Raw genomic sequence first — 16,850 nt, forward strand, 5'->3', positions numbered from 1 at the left:
TGACTGACTCCATCCACTGTCTTACTGACATCATCCTCTGCCCTACTGACACGTCAACTACTCTACTGACACCATCCATGTTTTAACCATACGGCCGGGTGGGAGTCTCGTCCTTCTGATCGGACGCTCCGGAACGTCCTTCAGAAGGAGAGAGATCGCGGGCACGCACAGCGGCGCGATCTCGATGTGCCTGTGTCCCTAGGACACAGAGCAACAAGACTCGGCAGGAGGGCCCTGTGATTGGCCCTCCTGATCACATGACGGCTGTGTCCAATCACAGCCGTCATGTAATGTCAATACAGCCGTTGTAACGGCTTCGATCTCTTCTCCTCCTGACAGATCCTGTCAGTGAGGAGAAGAAGAGAGGATCGGTGCTGCAGCCGGGGGGATCAGTGAGTATTTCTAATTACTCACTGATCACAGGGGGGGGTCTGTGCTGGTAATCAGATGATTGATTACCAGTGCAGCCCTGGGGGGAGGGGGTGCCACTAGAGCCACCAGGGAGGCCCACCCATGACCACCAGGGATGCCCACCATGACCACCAAGGATGGCAAACAGGGCTCAGAGAGCCTGCCAGTGGTGCCCCCCTATCAGTGCTGCCCACCAATGCCATCTATCAGTGCTGCCCACCAGTGCCTGTTATTGCCATCTATCAGTGCCGCCCACCAGTGCCCATTATTGCCCACCAGTGCTGCCTATCAGTGCCCCCCATCAGTGCCGATCAGTGCCGCCCATCAGTGCCACCTATCAGTGCCGCCTATCAGTGCCCATCAGTGCCGCCGATCAGTCCCCATCAGTGCTGCCTATCAGTGCCCATCAGCGCTGCCTATCAGTGCCCACCAATGCTGCATATCAGTGCTATCTATCAGTGCCACATATCAGTGCCCATCAGTGCTGCATATCAGTGCTACCTATCAGTGCCCATCAGTGCTGCATATCAGTGCCACCCCATCAGTGCCACCCCATCAGTGTCTCCTCATCAGTGCCTGTCAGTGCGGCGTCATCAGTGCTTATCAATGCAGGAAAAAACGTATCTATTTACAAAATTTTATAACCTAAACAAAAAAACTTTTTTTTTTTTTCAAACTTTTCGGTCTTTTTTTATTTGTGCACCAAAAAAGAAAAAACCTGGCGGTGATCAAATATCACCAAAAGAAAGATCTATTTGTGGGGAAAAAATGACATAAATTTGGTTTAGGTACAGTGTTGCATGACCGCGCAATTGTCATTCAAAATGCAACAGCGCTAAAAGCTGAAAATTGGTCTGGGAAGGAAGGGGGTTTAAGTGCCCAGTATTGAGGTAGTTAATACAGTGTGAAATGTTTGTTTACATTTATATATGAATGTCTGTGTGTGTGCACACACACACACACACACACACACAGATATTTGGGGTGCACACCCTAATGCAATAGGTTGCACACACCTATGATGAATTCATTGTGATACAAAACACACAGAGGCAGAAGGTACAATTTGTGGTGGTGGATTGTGGTTAGTGTCACACCTTTTGTTTTATAGGGAAATCTGGCGCTGAGCCTGAGTTATATGAAAATCTCATTTTAGTAAATGCCGTTATTGAATGCACCATACTCAAAAATAACAGCATGCTCACTTTTCTTTGTTCTACCTCCATTTAATGCTCAGATTCACTACTCATTCACTACTCGTTCACTGACTATGGCGAACGTCTTTTGTGTTATGTTGAGAACTATACTTATTCAGTAAGAAAAAATGGTTGACTGTTTATAACAAATGTTTTGACATGCATTACTGTTCATTACACACTACAAATCCCATTGTTCATAGTTTCTAGTCCACGTTGTGAGCAAGCAAGAGAAAGTGGCTACATTCCTACATGCAGGGGGAACATGGAGGACGAATGTAGCCACCCTCTAACAGAAAGTCAAGTCACAGCAAAATAAAAAAAGTGTGGAGATTTGGAAGAGACTGAGAGAAATAGAAGGTGTTCTCTGCTTCAACAAACTCTTATTTAAAGTATGCAACATGTACATTATATTATTTGCAATATGCAATGATAATGTAGACCAACAGTCTTGCAATATAACCTTACATTCTTATTCCAATATATGATCATGTAAAATTGCAGTCCCTTGAGAAAACCCTTTTAACTGGTGTACAGGAATCAAAATGTTTGTAAAAAAACTAAAATAAAAATTTTGGGAGTGTGATGAAATAGTAAAAAATCAGGTGTGACCAGCGCTATGGTGTGCCTAAGTATAACCGTCAGGTGTAAGCTGCCAACAACCTACCCCTGGAAGTCCTGGGGTCCAATAGACAAAAATAAAAACCAATGTTGGTATATGGCGCTACCTGCTCAAGGGAAATGGGGACTGTGGTGCCAAATTGTGCAGTGTATATAGAAGTGTGGACTAAATTAATAATCCAACATAATTCCAAAACAATCAAAGGTGATAACATCAATCAATAATCATAACACCATAAAATAAAATAGTGCACCATGCCAAGTGGAATACTTGCTGGGTATATAAAAATACCCTTACAAAGTGCTGAGTGTTGAAATGGTGCCCGCACCCTATATATTGAGGGGAGGTGCTTCCAACAATGAACACATGAAGGAAACCACCAAAGGAAAAAAACACCTATAGGGGGGTACCAAAAAAACAAAAATGTATATTTATTGGACATACAGGCGGTCCCCGGGTTACAAACATCCGACTTACAAATGACTCCTACTTAGAAACGGAGGGAGACAACAGGAAGTGAGAGCAAATCTACCCCTAGGAAGGGAAATTCACTCCTATAAGCCCCGGTTCACACTTGTGCAAGTGCGGGGTTCACATGTAATGTCGGAGCGCACTGCAATGCGATCGGCTGTGCGGTGTGAGTTTAGCCATACACTTTGTATGGCTAAATTCGCACCCGCACCCGCAGCAAACTTGCACAGGACCCTTTTTGGCAGCTGCATCAGGATCGGATCGCACAGCGGTTCACACTTGTGCGATCCGATCCTGTGCGAACTGCAAGATCGCACTGCGATATGCGATCAATCAATAAGTGTGAACCGAGCCTCAGAGTTATCATGGGGAAAAGGTGTCTCCATTGAAGCTTTATCACCAATCCTTGATTCCACAACAGCCCAAAATTTTCAAAGTCCATTTGTCAAAGAGACAGAAAGTGAAGTGAAATCTTCTGAACAGGGGTACAGACAGCAAAACAAATGGTACAGGGGTGGTAACCCTTCCCTATGCTATTCAAAAAACTTAAAAATGAGTCTTTTGGCTGGAGCTACACCTAAAAAGTGTACCTGTTCCGACTTACAAACAAATTTGACTTAAAGCGGAGTTCTGGGCACAAAAATATTTTTTCAATGAACATACCCCCGGGACAGTCAGGGCTAGTACATTCCACAATGGCTAGCCTCTGATCTGTCCCGGTTCGCACTTACCTGCAAGAAGAAATACTCACTTATAAAATGTCTTCTACAGCGTTGCCATCTCTGTTGTGGGCAGCTGAAGCCAGTGCGTCCTCTTCCGTGTCTTCTTCTCCCAGAATGCGCCTGCACCGGCCCCTCTCGTCACTTCCGGTGCGGCGCCGCATTCCTACACAGCTTTTGGGCATGCCCAGAAACTGTTTAGCAGGGGATGCGGCGTCGCACCGGAAGTGACGATCAGGGCCGGTGCCGTCGCATTGATTCCTGGGAGCGATGACGTTCAGCTCCCAGGAATCATTGCAAACCGGAAGTGACGGCGCGGCCGACGGCCACAGAGGGAGGAAGTGGAAAATAGGTGAGTATTTCTTTCTACAATTACAAGGTAAGTAAAAAAAAAAAATAATCCTAACTATCCAATTCCTTTTCAGGTGAAGAAGAGCAAGCTGATGGCCACAAAATCGATTAGGTCGATTTTGTGCCCGGAACTCTGCTTTAAGAACAAACCTACAGACCCTATCTTGTTTGTAACCCAGGGACCACCTGTATAATCATAAAAGGCTGCAGGCAAGGGTGGGAAAACACCTCCCTACACAAAGTATCCAAGAGACAGGAATCGAAATGTATCTGTATATTATACATTTATCATCAAAAGACAAAGAGCAAGGCTAGGTCAGCATTTAATATTATAACTGTTTTCTATATGTTGGTGGAAGCTCTTCAGTTGAAAATGCTAATATGGAGATGTGTACCAGTGTTGCCAACCCCCCGGAGGGAAATTTACTGGCAGAACGTCCAAAATTTACGGACAGCACCAATTTTTTACGGACACTGAAAAAAGTACCTAAAATAAAAATTTTCAGTGCTAAACCGTGCAAATATCAATATTTTAACTATAAACATATAGCTAGTGCTATTAGCAATGTGTTAAAGTTAAACAAAAGTCAAAAAACATATTTCTCAAATTTACATGAAGGTTGGGTTACCATAACCCAGCCAGCACAGAGTTCCCCCTTACAGACACGGCAGACATGGTACAGGAGGTGGGCAGACATGGTACAGGAGGTGGGCAAACACTGCGGACATGGTACAGGAGGTGGGCAAACACTGCAGACATGGTACAGGAGGTGGGCAAACACTGCGGACATGGTACAGGAGGTGGGCAAACACTGCGGACATGGTACAGGAGGTGGGCAAACACTGCGGACATGGTACAGGAGGTGGGCAGACACTGCGGACATGGTACAGGAGGTGGGCAGACACTGCGGACATGGTGAAGGGGGTGGGCAGACACTGCGGACATGGTGAAGGGGGTGGGCAGACACTGCAGACATGGTGAAGGGGGTGGTCAGACACTGCAGACATGGTGAAGGGGGTGGTCAGACACTTCGGGCATGGTGAAGGGGGTGGTCAGAGACTGCGGCATAGTACAGGGGGTGGTCAGAGACTGCGGACATGGTACAGGGGGTGGTCAGAGACTGCGGACATGGTACAGGGGGTGGTCAGAGACTGCGGACATGGTACAGGGGGTGGTCAGAGACTGCGGACATGGTACAGGGGGTGGTCAGAGACTGCGGACATGGTACAGGAGGTGGTCAGAGACTGCGGACATGGTACAGGGGTGGTCAGAGACTGCGGTCATGGCACAGGGGGTGGTCAGAGACTGCGGAGATGGTACAGGGGGTGGTCAGAGACTGCGGTCATGGCACAGGGGGTGGTCAGAGACTGCGGTCATGGCACAGGGGGTGGTCAGAGACTGCGGTCATGGCACAGGGGGTGGTCAGAGACTGCGGTCATGGCACAGGGGGGTGGTCAGAGACTGCGGAGATGGTACAGGGGGTGGTCAGAGACTGCGGTCATGGCACAGGGGGTGGTCAGAGACTGCGGTCATGGCACAGGGGGTGGTCAGAGACTGCGGTCATGGCACAGGGGGTGGTCAGAGACTGCGGTCATGGCACAGGGGGTGGTCAGAGACTGCGGTCATGGCACAGGGGGTGGTCAGAGACTGCGGTCATGGCACAGGGGGTGGTCAGAGACTGCGGTCATGGCACAGGGGGTGGTCAGAGACTGCGGTCATGGCACAGGGGGTGGTCAGAGACTGCGGTCATGGTACAGGGGGTGGTCAGAGCCTGCGTGGACAATGGAAGTGCCCTCCTCACCCCCTCACAGTAGTTTCTTCCTCTGTCCCCCTTACCTTAGCTCTCCACATCAGTGTCCTCCTCCTAAGTCCCCTTCACCTCTCCATAGCAATATCAGTGACATTACTGCAGAGTGAAGCTGTGTGACACTGCCTGTGGAGAGGTGAAGGGGGCACAGGAGCAGGACACTGATGTCCTCTGCCCCCTGACTCATCTCTCTACTACTTCAGTGTACTGAGTGTCTGAGCCTCGGTGGCTCAGAACCCCACTCACCAGACCAGTCCTCCTGCTCTTCTGTGTGCTCTCTCTGCCTCTGCTGTCGCAGCCTGTCTGCTCTGTCCACTCCACTCCACCATCCGTCCGTCCAGCGGCATCTTCTAGAGTTCTAGTTCTTGTCCACACTCCACAGCTGCGCTGGAGCACAGACTCCACTCCATACTGCTGGCGCAGCGCCTGGCGGCCGGCGGGAAAATTTAAATGACGGCGGGGGGCGGAGGCAGGGGCGGGCGCAGGCGGGCCGTGGCACTCGTCCGGCGACGATCATCATCCAGTGCGAGTCTGCATCTCTCTGCGAGTGCGAGAGAGCTCGGGGATCTTCGGAACTGCGCGCCGCGCACGCGCAGTTCTGACAGTGCCGCCGCCGCCATAGATTTACGGGCACTTACGGGCAGGAGAAAAGTGCCCTGTTTTTACGGGCTGTCCGTAAATCTACGGGCGGTTGGCAACACTGATGTGTACGATCATGGGTTATGCTATAAAGTTACCCCAAGAGACGATATTGCGGTGCAGATGGGTTTAGACAATAAGATTATTAGGTGAGGGGTTTTCATTTTCAAGTAAAATAAAAACAATGTAAAGAAAGAGAAGAAGAGAATGTAGGAGAAGGAACATGTAGGGTAATGGAGAAAAGGGGGGGGGGGGTCCTTAGTTACTACTCCTTAAGTGTTACTAAAACCACAACAGTAAAATCAGTCTGTATATGCAGTAAAGCATGCTTGTTATACTCACTGTGGATTCTAAGGGGTTAATCCTATGCATTGTGCATAAAGGCTATTTGATCCTGGCTCCTCTGATCCTCCTCTTCTTTCACTGTCTGCAAAAAAAAAACCCTGATATTTACAGACCCAGGGGACGTGCTGCACATGCTCAGTTGGTGTGTATAGCTAGAAAGTTTTTTTTTTCTTGGGAGAGTGCATGTGATCAGCACAGGGCCAATCAGCATTGTCCAGACAGAGAATCGGGGGAAATAAAAACCTCCTCCTACAAGCTTTACTAGGAATCGATACAAGTCACAAGGCTTCTATATACTGCTGATGAGAAAAAGGTATTTATCCTTTTATATTTACGAAATAATTGCATTTCCATGTTCTGTGCACTGCGGCAGACCAGAATGCAGGGTCCTGAGTTAAGTAACACTTTAAGAATACATACCTGAATTTTTCTTTTTGAGGCAAAGTTCACACTTATGCGTTCACACTTATGCGTTTGCAGACATCGCATGTGATTCGCACCGCATTACTGTACACATCATATGCGATGTCTGTGCAATGTAAATGCAGCCATATTGTTTGTATGGCTGAAATCTCATTCGACCAAATTAGGTCCTGGACCCTTTTTTTGTTTGCACTGGAATCAGATAACATGGGTGTTTAGACCCATGTAATCCGATTCCGTCTGATTCCACAGTTAATACTGCGTTCTGAGAACCGATTTGGGGGTGTAATTAACTTTATATTGACACCCGCAGCGGTTCACAGAGCGCATTGTGAACTGCCTGGGAGTCTAATGCGGTGCAGTAACCCGCACAGGAATCCCTGTGGTTCCCGCATCACATCAGTGTGAACCCAGCCTAAAGAGTTTAGTGTTGCTTTAATGTTATCACTTAGGAGATTACAGTAGTCGCTAAAAAGGAGGAACAGGCCAGGAACCTGATGATGCTTTTGTGATATTGGATAACCTTTTAACATTTGCAGAAACCTGCTATCATTTACGTCACTGCAAAAATAATGTAATCTCCACTCTTTGGCTTGCAGAGGTGTGGTGCTCCATTTCTTTGCGGTCTGTTTAATGGCTTATATAAACTAAAGATGACTGAAGTGACAGTGTAAATATCTACTCAAGCAGTATGTACACTATTAGCAGAGCAAAGTCTTGGCCATAAATGGCTGAAGCATTTTGGCTTTGTTTGGCCGTGGAGGCTAAAGGGGTGGCAACATAAAGAGGAATCTGAATATTCAGAAACAAACAGTTCAGACGGTTCTTACATCCCCCCAATGTGTATGTTCACTGTTCAGGCAATATGCTGCAAAGCCAACAATTTTGTTTGCGTTCCATATTTTCTCTTTTTTGCCAACCAAGCCATTTAGTCGGCCATAGACTGAGCAATTTTTTATATACAAAGAAAATTGCTTGATTCCCACATTAACACAGTCAGTGTTGATGGGGTAATCCCTGTCGTGGATCCATTGTGTTCCCCTGGCTGGGGGACAGGGGACACCATCCCCGCCGGGAGAACACAGTGATTATTGCTGGTGGCTATGATAGCCGCTAGCAATAATCCCATGTAAAATCTGACAGCTTGGTTGTACCCAGCTTGGTTGTACCCAACTTGATAAACTTGGGTATATTCAGCTTGCCCATACATGATTTGAATCTCGGCTGGTTTCTGCTGAACTGGCCGAGATTTGCACCGTCTATGGCCAGCTTTACTTAATGCATAACTAAAGTTACTGTGACTGACTACAAACACCTACGAGTTGGGCCCCCTGCACTATGGGTTGTCCAGCTGCAGTGGGTCCCTCCCAGCATTTACTATACACAGAAGGGACAGGTGCAATGTCCAGCTCAACTGTGGACAGCCTGTAGCAAGTGATACCAGTGTTTAGGGCCCTGTGCATTCAGTAATAAAGGCTTGGTTCACATATATGTGAACTGGAAGCATTTTTGACCAGTTCCAATTCGCATAACATGTCAATCAGACCAGCTTTCAATAGAGCCGGTTCACATATGTGGGGGGCGGCCACGGTGCTGTTTTAAAAAGGGTCCTGTGCAATTTTGGATCTGGTGCAATCTCAGGTGCGATTTCAGGTAAAAATTTGCACCTGAATTGCTCCTGGACTGGTGAACAGAACCGCCCCGGACAGCCACACTTAAACTGTGGCCGCATATCTGTGAACCCAGCCTCAATGTCAGGAAAGCAGGCCTGCACGGTGCCCAAAGTTGTAATTCTGCACAATAAAAACCTGAGGATTTGTGTAACAAAAAAGGCAGGCCTCTTCAAAGTGAGGTCAATCTGTGAGGAAAAATGTCGACAGGCTGGTGACATTTTCCTCACAGTTTTTCCTCACTTTGAAGAGGCCTTCCTTTACTACTGACAGAAAAAATGGTCCCTGTATCAAGGACAGAGATGAAAAGAGGCTATTGTTATGACAAAAAAATAAAGCAAATAGGGTACAAAATGAAAACATTTTATTATTATCACAAGATTCATTCTTGATAAAAAAGGAGTTAACACTACTAGAGAAACAGTGCCGCTATTTCTGGTCACATGATTCGCTCTATGCGTACTACAAATTCCATTGAGCTAAATGTGTGGTAAATGTGTAGAGGTGAGCTTCAGAGAATGGCTACATTCACATACACAAAGGGGGGTGGCTACATTCACATACACAAAGGGGGGTGGCTACATTCACATACACAAAGGGGGGTGGCTACATTCACATACACAAAGGGGGGTGGCTACATTCACATACACAAAGGGGGGGTGGCTACATTCACATACACAAAGGGGGTGGCTACATTCACATACACAAAGGGGGGTGGCTACATTCACATACACAAAGGGGGGGGGGTGGCTACATTCACATACACAAAGGAGGGCATGGAGAATGAACACAGCCACCCTAGATCAGGAACTCTGAGAATAGCAGAAAAAAGGCTTGTATTTAAAAGATAAAACAAAAGAAGAGAGAGACAGCAGTACATTCTACTTTAAACATATTGCATTTATTTTTACTACATATTGTAGAGGGTGGCTACGTTCATTCTCTATGGTCCCACTGAATGTAGGAACTAAGCCACCCTCTCTCATTCCAGAGATCAGACTATGGGATATGTAGTTTGCAAAGAGCAGGGCACATGACATAACTAATGTGCACTTCTCATTACGAACAAATGAAGTAAGAGTAAAAAGAGTGGTCTGGGAGTTCATAAGGAGGCAGAAAAACACGGAAATAAACAATTTAATGAAAATAGATTACAGGACTATGAAGTAGTGGATATTTATGGATTGTTTTTTTTTTTAAATAATGTCCATTTGGGGAAGTCTTACTAAAACTGCATGCAGCTTAGCAAAGAAACCAATCAGCTTCCAGGATTTATCATGAAAGCTTAATTGAACAAGCTGAAGTTAGAAGCTGATTGGTTACTATGCACAGCTGCACCAGATTCTATGTGCACCGATTTTAGTCATTCTCCCCCTTTGTGTCAATTTAAAGCGGAATTCCACCCTAAAAATAAACTTTGCACCGTCCGTTAGCTTAAAAAAAAAAAACCTGAAAAAGAATTGGATAGTTATTATTTTTTTCTTTCACTTACCTTATTTTTTCAGAAAATTAACTTACCTTCCTTCCACTTCCTCCCTCTGCGGCCGCGGCCCCCCGACATCAATTCCTCCTTTGCATTGACTCCTAAGAGATGAGCGTCATCGATCCCAGGAGTCAATGCGCCTGCACCGGTGTCACTCGTCACTTCCGGTGCAGGCGCGTCATTCCCTGCTGAAAAGCTTCTGGGCATGCGCAGAACCAGTCTCCGACATCACGGAAGAGGACACGAAGAGGGACGCTCCAGCTTCAGCTGCCCACACCTGAGATGGCAGCACTGGACAAGACATTTTCAAGGTAAGTTTTTCTTCTTACAGGTAAGTTAAACAGGGGACAGTTCAGAGGCTATTGTTGCTTAAATGCAATAGCCCTAGGGGTATTTTTTGATATTTTTTTTTAGGGTGGAACTCCGCTTTAAGGAAATGTTCACATTTTTAAATATTTTTTTTTTTTCTACCTAAATGCGGTAGTGGACAACTATACCCATACTAGTATTTTGATTTCATTACCCTGGTTCAATCATTGTTTAAGTGCTGTCAGCATGAGCAAGAACAAAACTATGGGAAGACCAGTCACAAGGTAGTGGGCTGTTTCCTGAACATAACATTACATTTATATTCTTTTTTTTCTTTTCAGAGCAACTGTATTGCAAGATTATTCTACCTTCTGGACTGGAGTTAAGAGTGACATCATCTTAACAGTAAGTTTTCTCTAGAACTGATCAGTTATGTCAATTATTAGTTGCTATTGCTTGGCGCTGAGGCAGCACTACGTACTGATTTTGTGGTCAGTCTAATTTACAGACACTTCTGTGGACAGGGACAGATTTGTTTATAGCCAAAATAAGCTGTGGTCTAGGGTGGTAGAGCTGTCAGGGGCAGATGGACTTTTGGCTATCCAATAAAAACTGTGATCTAGGGTGATAGGGCTGTCAGAGGTAGGAACATGGTCACTTACCTTTGGTAAAGGTGATACCTTTTTAGGGCTGGTTATGGCCATGTTTTAACCACAAAGGTTAAGGTGAACAGTAAAAGCTGGGATTTTCTTAGCCACTCTTTGGGAGTTTTCTAGTCAGACTTCTTGAGATATGTAAATAGCTTACACCAACAGCAAGGGCATTATTCAGTTTTGGTCAAAACCGTCAGCTGGTTTTCAAGCAGACATCCCTTATTTGCACAGGAAGTTTTTTGGTAAAGGTGAACTAACCCATGTTTAGTTTCACTTTAAATAGTTTTTTTTGGGCCAAGCTGGCCCAAACAAACGATTTCCTTTACTAATTGATGCAACAGCTGTGTGGGCTGTATAAACAATATGCAGAAATAGCTACATACAGTTTACAGTGCCATGTTTGGCAGTGGTACGGGGACCACTAGGTCCCTGAACAAACTGCCTGAACAAAGTCGAGTCTGGATGAGAAAAAATAAATAAAAAGAAATTCAAACTGTAGTGCATGTGATAGCAATGGTAATCCCAATGCATTATTACATACACCACTGTGTAATGGAGGAAAATTGTTTTGAAAGAGATTCCAGATTCACCACATAGACCATCACCAATATAACAGGTGGACTCTTACCAGAATCAACGGACTCTATTACGTCAAATTAGCCTGAAACAAGTAACCTGTCACAATATGCTGGATCCGCATGGTTCGATCAAATCCTCGTGGGGTTTCAAATTCTCCAAAAGCATATTAGATATAACTCCGTAATAGAGTCTGTTGATTCTGGTAAGAGTTCACTTTTTATATTGGTGAGGGTCCATGTAATGAATCTGGAATCTCTTTGAAAACCTTTGTCCTCCATTACACAGCAGTGTATGTAATACTGGTTTGGGATTATCACTGCTATCACATGCACTGCATTTGGACTTTCGTTTGTTTATTTTTCTCATCCAGACTCAACTTTTTTCAGGTAGCAAAGGAAAGTCCAACTGTAGTGCATGTGATAGCAATAGTAATCCTAATCTAGTATTACATACACCGCCGTGTAATGGAGGATAAATGTTTTCAAAGAGATTCCAGATTCGCCATGTGGACAATCACCAATATAAAAGGTGGAATCTTATCGGAAACAACAGACTCTATTACAGAGTCAAATTAGAGTGAAACAAGTAACCTGTCACAATATGTAGAATGGCATGGTTCAATCAAATCCTCACGGTGTCTAAATTCTCCAACAGCATATTAGATATACCTCCGTAATAGAGTCCATTGATTCTGGTAAAAGTCTACCTTTTATATTGGTGATGGTCCATGTGGTAAATCTTGAATCTCTTTTGTCTTCTATTACATTATTGGGATTACCATTGCTACCATATGCTGTTGGACTTTTGTTTGTTTTACTTTCCTGTATTTGCACACTTTTGCACATAGGAAATAATCATTATTAGCGCTGCAAAAATTTGTTTCTATGTTTGATTGTACAGCATATCCGACTGTACCTTTGCTAGTGGCTTTTTCCACATTTGCCAGCGTGACTTCTTTTTTAAATGAGTCTACATGAGAGCTGCTCAGCCACTCACAGGAAGCTCTGTATTTTATCAATGAATAAAAGGCGAGAGGTGGGCAGATGACATGACAATCTCCACCTTGGCCAATCACAGGAAGCCCCGTATTCATTCATAAAATTACAAAGCTTCCTATGAATGGCTAGGCTGTGCTCAGACTGACTTAATTTTGTTCTGGCATTAGATGAGAGTTCCCTGTACTGCTGATGGAACACAGTGCTGTAAATTGAAACTTGTGCTACATACAGTTCATACAAAACTGACAGCCACTGCATCAATTAATAAAGGAAATAGTTTGTTTGGACTAGCTTGGCTCAAATGAACTACAGTATGTAAAGTGAAAGTAAACATGGAGTTAGGCTTTAACAGCACAGAGCCACTTTGGAGAGATCTTAGGCTTGCCATGTATGCTAGACAACCACACAATTTACAGGAAGTGGAGGCTTTTTCCAAGAAGAATAGACAGCTTTACCACATGAGAAAATAATGGGCCTCATTCATAACTATCAGAAAATACTGCAAGCTGTCATTGCTGCTCAGGGAAGCAATGCACAATATTGAGAATGCAGAGTTTTAGTTTGTTCAATAATTGTGATATACTGTGATGCCTAATAGTTTAGTTTGAATCACATTATACGTGTTTGCTCTGATCACTCGTGTTTTATTAAAAGATGGTCCACGTCTTACAACCTATTTTTTTTTGGAGGGGGGGGGGGGCATGTAAACTCTGAGCACATACACATGATATACTATTCCAAATTAAATGTGAACAAATAATATATATGTAGTATTAGGATACACATTCCATTAGGTGCTGAAGGCAAATATGTTTATAGCTGATTGGGGATATTCAGCATTTTTTGGTAATAAGATAAATTTGAGAAACTCATTGATATATGAAACTGTATTTTTGTCATAATAAAGTATGTCAATCTCTTCTTCCTTTATTCCTAAAGTCACAGATGTCCAATATCACCTGTGGTACTCAGAAGAATTGCCTGACTGATCCAGCGAACTGCAGTCCAAATGATAGCGGTTGTCTTTTCATGTCCTCATCTCCCTCCAGTAATGGCATTGGCTATGTGTTTGAAATAAGTGGGCCAACTTCGGGATATGTGGCTATTGGATTTTCATATGATACAATAATGGTATGAATAACTTACAAATCTATAATAGTATTTACTAGCCTGTATTGCCACAAATGGACAAAACCAGTGATCTTATTTCTTTTACTATGAAGAAACTTGTGGTGTCACCCACAAGCAAATGTGTGCTTACTGTCACTGATAATCCCTTTTAACCTAGGAAACACCTGCATCAGCGGTTCAGCAGAGGTGAAGTGCACAGTGCCTCCCTGTATAAAAAGCCACTACCCCTGTGAGGGAGGGAGAGGGTGGGAGTATGCTTTCCATGGGTGGGTGACAAATCCCCAAGCATATAGGCCTACTTGTGTATAAATACTATTTCTAAACCTTAACCCAACAATAAAAACAGAGGCGTAACTAGAACCTTCAGGGCCCCGGTGCAAGAAACCATGAAGGGCCCCCCGGACCCCTGGCTGGGGCCCTTCCCTTCAAGCCTGGGGCTCTCCCACTGATCCTGGGGCCTTTTACTCTCATTGCCGGGCCCTTTATTACAGTCCCGCAGCGGGACCCTTTCACAAGATCTGTAGTGGGCCCCCTTACCGCCATCTTGGGTCCTCCCCTCAGTGGTGGAATGCAAGGGCCCGGTTGCAAGTGTGACCTTTGCGATCCTGCTAGTTCATCCACTGGTGTCAGTAGCTTTTTATTTTTTGGTATTTTAATTGTATTATTTTCTATCATTTTATTTTATTTTTTTTACAATGTCACTGACTATGACTCTGTCCATTTGGAAAAGGAAGGAGCTGGCAAATTACATATTTACCGACCCCTTCCTGGTTCTTTATTGTGTCATCCTATCCTACCCTATCCAGGTGTACAGGGGAGCCGCACAGGCCCCCCTGGAGAATAGGGCCCCGTTGCAATTGCAACCCCTGCAACCCCTGTAGTTACGCCCTTGAATAAAAATGTAAAACAGTGTGTTTCAAAAAGAATGACTCAGTTTTAAATAGTTATATCTAGTAATGAAAATGTGTTACAGTTACATAACAAATTACAAACTATTAAGTAAGTCCTCAAGTTTCACTTACCATGTTATAAATGCTCTATGTGCCCTCCACCTGCTGCATAGACAAACATCAAGACGATAGCTGAATTCGTCCCCAACACATCTAAGAGTGTCTTCTTCCACAGAAGTTACTGCAGCTGTGATTCTTTTTTTGAGCACATCCAAGTCAGCAGCTAATGGTGGAACATAAACAATACAAATCCCCACAAGAAAATGTTATGGTAGAATCTGGAGATCTTGGTGGCCAAGAGTGTCGTGCCATGTCTTGGGGTCCAACCTATCCAACGTTAAGGCAATGTTTCATTTAGAAACCGACTTGGTTGTGCCAATGTGGCAGTGCTGGATCTTGCTGAAAAATTAAATTTTTAGAGTCTTCATTAAGTTGTGGGAAAAGCCAGTCCTTCAGCATTTCAAGATAGGAATGCCCAGTAACAGTGTTTCCCTCAAAAAGCAAAGCACCATAAATCTTTGTAAACAAAATCTTCTATGCGAACATTGTGATGAAATAGTGCTTCATCATAAACCATCAACCGCTATAAGAATCTGTTGTCCCCCATGTCCTCTAAGCATATGACAGAAATCTAAACATTTTCCTCTGTCACTTACACAAGTAGCTTGCACGAGTTGCAATTGGTATGGCCTCAGAATCTCAACACACACCAGTCGTATAAGGGATAACAAATTTGAAAGCCTTATTTGCACATTTTACTCTGAAGTGCGTGGTCACTCTGGACTCTTCCCCTTACATAAACACCCCAGTTCTTCAAACTGTTTATACCAACAACTAATGTTCTTTGCCACTGGTGGATCAATCCCCAAATGCTGTTGAAACACATGCTGCATACTGTCATTATTATAGACTCAGTCTTGATAAACTGGAAACCGAAATGCCTTCTGTTGCTTCAATGCCATCTTGTTAACGACTGAGGTTAGCTTCTATTTGGATGCTTGTAGTCACCGTCATTTGAAATTCTAGGCCACCCTTTCCCTTTGTATTAGTTCTTATGTGGTACTCACAGGGTTGTTCTCCAGAAATTTACTTTTGCTTTACTGATTTAATAACTTTGTTTTTAAACTAGACCAACAGTCAACAACCGACAGCAGCTTTATCTCTCCTGTCAGAGCGCTGGGAGTACAGCAAAAGCTGTAAAAATGTAAATAGTAAATAAAAGAGATGGTGGCATGCACTTCATTGGACTTAATCCCTTATAAGCAAGCAGCTTTATAAAACTTCTGCAATAATTGGGATTCTTCTTTAAGAATTCAGTTCAGTGCACAGAAACTTACAAGGGAGATTTCTACCAAAATCAACTAGCATTTTCTTCCCCTGCAGAAAATAAGCTTAGACTGAAAAAGAAAAAGAATGCAGTCACAACTTCTAAGGACTCGTAAGCTTAAAGTGATTGTAAACGATCACCTTGTAAAACAACCCATTCAGTTTAACATCGAAATGAAAGGCAAAATATTTTTGTATAGATATAAAAATATATTATAAATACCTTTTTTCTCTTTTTTGTAAGTTATCACATTCCCTCTGTTATCAGCTACTTAACCTCCCTGGCGGTATGATTCTTTCCGATTTTAGGTGCTGAAAGCGGTACAATTATTTTGCTAGTAATTCTTAAGGATGAGCAGCCCAAACCAACTATTTATATATGATTTTTTTTTACTGTGCATTCTTTTTCATATTATCTCGGGTATGATAAAAAGTTCGAAACACAAAATCAAAAATTATAATATAATAAATGACTATAAATAAGTTAAAGTATATATATACACACACACTATATATATATATATATATATATACGTATATTATATGTATGTATGTGTGTGTGTGTATATATAATATATACATATATATACTGTGTATATATATATATATATATATATATATATATATATATATATATATATATATGTAAAACTGCAGGAAAGGGCTGCAGAAAGGGCTGTATATAATATATATATATATATATATATATATATATATATATATATATATATATATATATATATATATATATATATATATATATATA

General features: G+C 43.4%; 1 protein-coding gene across 1 annotated transcript in view; it reads left to right on the plus strand.

The window, feature by feature from the left end:
* The window catches only part of LOC309561256 (putative ferric-chelate reductase 1), a 118,920-nt gene that overhangs the window by 45,450 nt on the left and 56,620 nt on the right, over positions 1–16,850 (plus strand). The window contains exons 5-6 of the mRNA XM_082265056.1: positions 10,789–10,852; positions 13,617–13,808. Of these exons, the coding sequence (XP_082121182.1) occupies positions 10,789–10,852; positions 13,617–13,808 (256 nt within the window). The remainder of the gene's footprint in view (positions 1–10,788; positions 10,853–13,616; positions 13,809–16,850) is intronic.

The sequence above is a fragment of the Pelophylax lessonae genome, assembly GCF_965119305.1.
Source record: "Pelophylax lessonae genome assembly, chromosome: 8".
NCBI classification, from domain to species: Eukaryota; Metazoa; Chordata; class Amphibia; order Anura; family Ranidae; genus Pelophylax; species Pelophylax lessonae.